This window comes from Nematostella vectensis, chromosome 10, assembly GCF_932526225.1.
Source record: "Nematostella vectensis chromosome 10, jaNemVect1.1, whole genome shotgun sequence".
NCBI classification, from domain to species: Eukaryota; Metazoa; Cnidaria; class Anthozoa; order Actiniaria; family Edwardsiidae; genus Nematostella; species Nematostella vectensis.
Genome location: NC_064043.1, coordinates 11,500,457 through 11,508,178, shown reverse-complemented (window position 1 = coordinate 11,508,178; position 7,722 = coordinate 11,500,457). Strand labels below are relative to the sequence as shown.

The window sequence follows — 7,722 nt, the reverse complement described above, 5'->3', positions numbered from 1 at the left end:
AGCTATCCTACTTTTATTAAATGATTGATATGATTCAACTACTGTTTACAATCCAGTGCAAATCAACAAGGACAAAGGGAAGATGAAAAACAAAATTGATGGAATTGAACGTTTGAACATTTTCATGCTTTTTTGAATTCCTCGCACAACAATTAGAATGAAAATTTACTTTAAAATTCTCATAGTATGGGACTAGCAAAAGTGAGAAATGGGAAAACCCCATTGGAACAAAAAACATACTTATTTCTGCACTTCACTCCTGGCTCGCAGGTGTTAAGAATTTAAATTTTTTGTTTGTTTTGAACAAACACCAAAACACTGTTTTCGAGCATAGATAAATTGCTCTAGGACCAAGCAGTTAGAACTCACAGTAATCCCAATAATTTATGATGTTTTTTCGTGTACATGTCTTATTTGTTATTGTTTTTATAGTATCTCGCTCCCTGCCAGGTTGTTGTCTAGAGAAAGGGCGATTTTTCGATGGCTCATTTGTAACTTTGTTAGACAAAGCTTTGCTCGGTGCTCCGACGAAAACAAGTTTCGCGCAAAACTATCTCGAGTGTGTCTTGTACTGCCTTCAGCTCCCAAGATGCTTTTCCGTGAACTTTCAAATCTCAGCTACACGCCAAGGAAAGTGTGATATGTTTGATCGAATCCTGTCCAACCAAGACCTGCACCAGGAGACTGTCCTCGAAAACAAACAAGGATTCGTGTTCGCTCAAATGGTTGCACCCGTTTCGGTAGGCCTTTCTTGGAATACTTTTATATGAATAACAGTTGTATATTGAATGGGTATGGAAATGTGTTGTTTTGTCAGAATAAGGGACACTATTCTTGAGTGTTTATTTCCTTCAACTGCGGCTGTGTCTCTGCATCAGGTGTGACGTATTTAGAAAGTGTCTATCAAAATTGAAATTCTAAAATTGATATTTCCCCCTTTTTAAATAGTAGCGATAAGTTTTGATTAGGTTTAGGACACGCGGCTATATCACGCGAATTTGGCATAGAATTCGATTGTTTTACAATCATTTTTCGCACTCTCCCCATTCAATTCTTTATTGCATTTACCAAATTATGGTTATTGAATTTGCGTTTTGCGTAGTGCAAACAAAATGTATTTCCTTATTTATGAATTCTACGCAAATCAATACGATTTGAATTATAGAATAGAATCGAATTATGTACCTTGAAAATGTATATATACGAGAATTAATCTCGCGCACACATGCTGACGCGATATGGACCCTTGACCAATCGAGCGCGCGATTTATTATTGTCGTTGTACAAAATTATTATTGCTGGTCCCTTGTGATTGCAGAAGCCACGTTCCTGTCTGGCGTACGGACGAGCCGGCGTGCGAGTGTCTGGCATCTACGACATCTACGACAAGGATGATACAGTGTACCCCGCCTATTGCGACTTCACGAGCGAGCCTGGGTCCGCGTGGACCCTTCTCATGTCCGAATACACAGTACTCTTGAACTTGTTTAAGAAAGTCCCTTTGTACACCAACCTACCTTTGCTCGAAGACAAGGCATCTTTTAGTGGTTATCGTCTGTCCCTTGATCGCATGAAAGCGCTGCGCGATGCATCTACTCATTGGAGGATAACATGCAGCTTTCCCCAGTACGGCGTGGACTACAGAGATTATGTGCGAGCGAGATTCTCTGACTTTGATATGATTGAGTTTAAAGGCGACAAGGTATGCAAGAAAGTGGAGTATATGAATATTATGGGGCATAACTGCACAGGATGCCAGGCTGGCTGGTGGCAAGGCGATGCGTCGCAATTTCACCATGACAGCTCGGTAGACATTTGCCAATTTGGCAAAACTCCCGGCGCCATTAACAGTCAGGATAATTTTGGGTTATATAACGCGTACAACGACAAGTTCCGATGTGTAAGCGGCTCTCAGTCAAGCACTAATCACTGGGTAGGAGGCTATCTATAAGGGGGAGGGGTAAGTGGGGTGTTTAATCCCTTTTGTACTTTCTCTCAGGGAGACCAGCTAGCCTGCAGGTAGCATGAATTGATAAGTTTATCGACTAGCGAGTTAGAATTATAGCCGGCTGTCATTTGGATATATACGAAAATGTCTAGTTTTCCAACTCGTGAAGGCCAGAGTGTGCAAACGTTTCAGTGTACTTCGTCCCCGGATTCTAGAATGTTCTAGAATATTTCAGAATTAGCCCAAAATTGAAACAATGGGTGATACTCTCACCCCCGTTTACGTAGTTCGTGAAACGATTATTATTATTTAATCCTTTTATCTGCATTCCCTGGAGGGTTCTTAGCCCCCTCCCCCCCCCCCCCCACTCTTCTAAAAGGTTCGTCAAATGTTATTGTGTTATGATACCTATGACTGCCCCCCTTTCCTCAAACAAAATCTTGGTTACGTACGATGAAAAGGTTCTTATTACTCACAATAATTACCGAGAAGGATATGTTATTGAAAAGACTAATTAGCTTGACTGGATTCCGGTTTTTCATCCCCAAACAAAAAGGACACGAATTTGTAGATAGCCAGAAGAATTTCTTTCTTTATAACGCAAATTATTCGCAAAATTTAATAATCCTGATAACATATATGATAAGTAGAGAATACTACATGGAAAGTGCGCGCGTACGGATTTTATTCACGAGTTGTGCAGTATCAAAAATCGAACGAGTGAGCGCAGCGAACGAGTGAGTTTTTTTGATACAAAACAATGAGGAATAAAAACTGTACAAAGCACTTTCCATGCTGTATTTTTTTATTATATACATACTGAGAAATTTATAATAAGCTTATTACATAACATTTTGTTAGACCTGGCTGCAGAGGCTCCGAGGTTTGTGCTGTTCGACGGTTTAGTTGAAGACAGACAGAAACTTACATTGAAATGAATCTGTCTCGCTAATGTCACGCACGAGACTGTGATGTTAGATAGCGTTTTAACAGTATTACATCTCGCTCGGTTTTTCCCTTTGTATTATTGTTTTCAAGACTTTCTACATAATCCTCTACAGTGTCATTGAGAGTAGCAAATCTATAGTCTTCCATTTTGAACGCTTTGTATTTAATTTTCACAGTAAAATTTCATTCTCTCGCTCAATGAAGCACAATAACAAAAGTGACATGCAAAGCTACCCGTCTCCCCGCGTTGGGATTGAAGCCATTCAAGTGCATTGAAAAAATATCGTTCGTCCAATCAGAACCGCGGACTACTTTTCTTCACGGTGAAAAAACATCGTTAGCGCCTCTGATTTGCTGAGACCAGTGAACGAACGAACGAAAATTTACTGAATATGTTTTCAGTGAGTATTTCTCAGTATGTATATAATAAAAAAGTATAAATAAAAATAGTCTAGGTTAAAACATTATGGATGTATAACAAATCATATCAATAGCCACAGTGTAAGAAGAGGATAATAAGAAGTTTTGTAGACGTTTATTCAACGGTGAAACGAGCCATGAGTCTTGCACAATCTATATGGGTCCTGGGTCACGTTCTGAGCACGTGCTCTGTCACGCAACTTGTCACATCTTCCCTCTTTTAACAGTAACGCTAACGGTTGGTTAAAACAACATTATAATAATCAAAGGGTAAAAATCGAAATTTTACAACTAAAATCATACGATGGATTATTACTAATGTTCAGTGTCCTAACAGTTTCAATGTTATTTTGGCACATAGTCTTTGAGCCATGCAGGAGGCTTCACCTCCCGCCGAGGCCTTGTTATAGCCTGTGAAGAATCTGGTGGCATGGCAACCTGGCTGGGTTGCTGCTGAGCATCATCGGGTTCTGGTGATTCCAGAACATCAGGTACTTGGCTGTTTGTTTCTCCAGTGCTGATCAACTGTCGGCGGTTTCGTCGGTAGGTGGTACCTTCAGTCTCGACGTTGTAGCTCCTAGGTCCGGCTTGACCTAAACACGTACCAGGCGTCCACGTGTCTTGTCCTGGTAGCTTCATGCGCACAGTTTCGCCGACAGCAATGGGCTCCAGGGGCTTGCTGTGCTTATCGTAATAAAACTTCTGGCGTTGCTTGGTACCTATCAACTTCCTGGTGTCCTCTTCAGTGTTGTAGCTAGGCTGTAGTAGGGAACCAGCCACAGGGAGAAGTGTTTTGCATCGACGTCCGAAAAGGCGCTGGGCCGGGCTAGTTCCGATTCCAGCAGTCGGAGTATTCCGCCAGTCGAGAAGTGCTTGGAATTCTGACCCCCCGGATGTCTTGCATTTTTTAAACAGCCTCTTTACTGTCTGTACAGCATTTTCCGCTTTCCCATTTGCTTGGGCATATCTTGGGGATGACGTCTTGTGTTCGAACATCCAGGTCTTGGCAAATACACTAAACTCCGCTGATGCGAACTGCGGTCCATTGTCGGTTATAAGGGTGTCTGGGATGCCAAACCTGGCAAATATTGCCTTCAGCTCCTTTATTATTGCTCGTGACGTCACTGTGTTAAGCCGGGCCACTTCTATGTAGTTGCTGAAGTAGTCACTGACCACTAGCAGTGTTCGGTTGTCGAGCTCACAGAGGTCAGCTGAGACCTTTCCCCAAGGTCGAGCGACAAACTCATGTTGGAGAATTGGCTCCTTTCGTTGGCCACTGCGATGAGTCAAACATACTTCGCATTTTGTGATGTACTCCTTCAACTCGACAGTCATCCGCGGCCAGAAAAACGTGTCTCTTGCTCGTCTTATGCAGCCTTCTATACCGATGTGGGATGAGTGTGTCTTTTCCATAAGCTCCTTCCTCAGGGCTCTAGGAACCACCAACTGTTGGCCTTTAAAGATGAGTTCTTCTTGGACAGTTAGCTCGTCTCGAATATCAAAGTAAGGATGCACGCACTCCGGCAGGTCTGTTTTGCTCTCTGGCCAACCTCTCTTTATAACCTCTCGAAGGTTTTGTTGCACCGCATCATCTACTGCTGCATTTTTGAGTTGCTGCCAAGTCTCTTCTCTCACTGGCATCCATGATCGATGGTCAATCTCCTCCAGCTCCCTGGTACACTCCCAGGCGTTGACTTCGGGTAGGTAAGCTCTGCTTAGGGTGTCAGCCAAGTAAAGATCTTTGCCTTTCTTGTACTTCACATTGAGACTGTAACTCTGCAGACTCAGCAGCATTCGTTGTAGGCGTTTCGGAGCAGTCGCCAGAGGTTTGATGAAGATTGGTTCCAAAGGCTTGTGATCAGTCTCGATGTTGACGACTTCGCGGCCGTAGACGTACGTATGGAAACGGTCACACGCAAAAACAATCGCGAGCAGCTCCTTCTCAATCTGTGCATAACGCGTCTCAGCGGGCGTGAGTGCACGTGATGCGTAGGCTACTGGTTGGCCATTCTGTAGTAATGCGGCACCCAATCCGCTCTGCGACGCATCGCACTGAAGTGTAATCTCCTCGTCTAGGTTGTAGTACCGCAATACTGGAGTGACTGTAACGGCATCCTTTAGCTTTTCAAACGCAGACTGTTGCGCATCATCCCAGATGAACTGCACGTCGCTCTGTGTGAGATCCCTCAGCGGCTTTGTGATGTCTGACAGCTGGGGCAGGAACTTTGCAAGGTATTGGGCTAGGCCTAACAGACGCTGTACCCCAAGCTTGTCGGTCGGTGAGGGCATGTCCACAATTGCTCGCACTTTAGCAGGGTCGACTTTAAGTCCCTTGTCAGTTGCTATGTGGCCAATGAAGAGTAACTCTGATTTCCTAAGTCTCATCTTGTCGGGATTCAGGTGTATGTCCCGTTGATCACAACGGTTTAGGAATGCCAGGAGGTTCCTGTCGTGATCCGCCGTTGCCTCCTCGTAGCTCTCGCCATAGCCCACTACCAGGAAATCATCAGCAACAACTTCGGTTCCAGTCAGACCTTCGGCAAATTCATGCATCTTTCTTTGAAACACTTCTGGTGCTGAGGAGATCCCGAAAGGCATTCTCTTCCATCGGTATCGGCCAAACGGTGTATGGAAAGTTGTTAGATAGGTCGACTTTTCCTCTAGCTGGACGTGCCAGAAACCGTTGCGGACATCCAACAACGTGGACACCTTGGCACCGTGTAATCGTGTTGCAACCTCTTCTATGGTTGGTAGGGGATAGTTTTCCCTCTGGATGGCTTTGTTGAGATCCTTTGGGTCTAGGCATATTCGCAGTTTTCCATCTTTCTTGGGAACTACTACCATAGAGCTGATCCACGAGGTGGGTGTGGTCACCGGTGCTATTATCTCTTTGTCCACTAGATCATTCAAGGTTTTCTTGAGCTGGGGTCTTAGGGCTACTGCAACTCTACGTGGTGCGTGTTGTACTGGTTGAGCGTTTGTGTCTAGTCTGATGGTGTATTCTCCATCAAGTTTGCCAACCCCGTCACTGAACACTGCTGGGAACTTAGCCAATATTTCTTCTCTTGTTAGTGCAGCTCCTGGTTTGGGGTCAACGGTGAACACTGTCGCTCCATCTGTCTGCGGTTTGTGAAACTGGTCGTTGTCATTGTACTGTATAATGTTCATGCCAAGGCATGCCTTACGCCCCAGAATCGGGCGGATTTCATGGCTGTCAACAAGGCGACAATCCAGCTGGCACGATACATGGTTTCTCCACACTCTAATGGTGACATGCCCGACGACTTTGATCTTTGATCCCCCATACGCCACTAAGGACGTTTGCACGGGTTTCACTTTTACTAGCTTGTGGTCGTTACACGCCTGCTTGTATATGTGCACTGGCAACACATTGCATTGTGCACCAGTATCAGGTTGGAAACGGATGAAACTTCCAGACTCTGATTGAAATGTGACCAGCTGCGAATCATCCAACCAGACGGCCAATACTTCCTCCGTTTGATATGTCTCCTCAGGATACATATCTGTTTCTTCGACTTCGGTAGCCTTGACTTCCTGTTTGCATCTATTGGCAAAGTGATTTTTCGCTCCGCACTTCCGGCAGTCCTTTCCTCGTGCGGGACACGATTCCTGATTTGCCATATGTTGGTATCCACAGTTGTCACATTGTTTGCCTTGACCTCGTTGCTTTCGCCGATAATTTTTGATGTTGGGTTTCTTCGACTCGAATTTACTCACGGCATTGACGTCTGTCTCAGATGTATCTTTGACTATTTTCATCTGAGCAAGCATACTCTCAGCCGCTCGGCAAATTTCATCTGTTTTCGCTAGTGTTAATTTGGACTCGCGTAACAACCTTTCTCTGACCTTCGTGTCATGTTTTCCAAATAACAACCGATCTCGAAGTATTTCGTCTGGCGTAATCGTATCAAACTCGCAGGACTCGGCCAATTTTCTCAGCGCTGTTCTATAGTGCTCGTAGGACTCTCCAGGCTCTTGCATTCGCTGGTTGAAACGGAATCTTTCGAACGGCACGTTCTTTCTTGGTTGACAGTACTCGGCGAATTTCTTTATGACAGGCTCTATCTTGTCTGTCTCTCCTTCGGTCAGGGTAAATGTCGAGTAGACTTCTCTCGCCTCTTCACCGATAACTGTTAGCAACGTAGCTACTTGTACGGCTTCAGCTTTCTCGTTCAACCCAGTCGCCAACGAGTAGTTTTTCCAAGCGAGCACAAATCGCTTCCATTTGTCAGCAGCATTGCTATTGTGTATCTCCAGCGGCGCCGGCGGCGGTAAGACATATCCTGAGGCCATAGTTAACCGCGGCCACCATGTATGAAGAGGATAATAAGAAGTTTTGTAGACGTTTATTCAACGGTGAAACGAGCCATGAGTCTTGCACAATC

General features: G+C 44.6%; 2 protein-coding genes across 2 annotated transcripts; one reads left to right on the top strand and one right to left on the bottom strand.

The window, feature by feature from the left end:
- The first annotated feature begins 232 nt into the window (after positions 1 to 232).
- LOC5510576 lies at positions 233 to 3,451 on the top strand. Its single transcript, XM_032379753.2, has 2 exons — positions 233 to 740; positions 1,319 to 3,451. Exons 1-2 carry the CDS (start codon positions 387 to 389, stop codon positions 1,949 to 1,951), a joined length of 987 nt encoding a protein of 328 aa, XP_032235644.2. The 5' UTR covers positions 233 to 386; the 3' UTR covers positions 1,952 to 3,451.
- A 210-nt stretch (positions 3,452 to 3,661) lies between these two features.
- LOC125573181 (uncharacterized protein K02A2.6-like) lies at positions 3,662 to 7,630 on the bottom strand. The gene has a single exon (XM_048733550.1). The coding sequence runs from the start codon at positions 7,628 to 7,630 to the stop codon at positions 3,662 to 3,664; it is 3,969 nt and encodes a 1,322-aa protein (XP_048589507.1).
- Positions 7,631 to 7,722: the final 92 nt, after the last annotated feature.

Bases quoted from the DNA above. Each gene is read 5' to 3' on its own strand.
- LOC5510576 (XM_032379753.2), top strand. From the start codon at position 387: ATGATGTTTTTTCGTGTACATGTCTTATTTGTTATTGTTTTTATAGTA. The intron at 741-1,318 runs GTAGGCCTTTCT...TTGTGATTGCAG, and splicing joins AAATGGTTGCACCCGTTTCG to AAGCCACGTTCCTGTCTGGC.
- LOC125573181 (XM_048733550.1), bottom strand. From the start codon at position 7,630: ATGGCCTCAGGATATGTCTTACCGCCGCCGGCGCCGCTGGAGATACAC.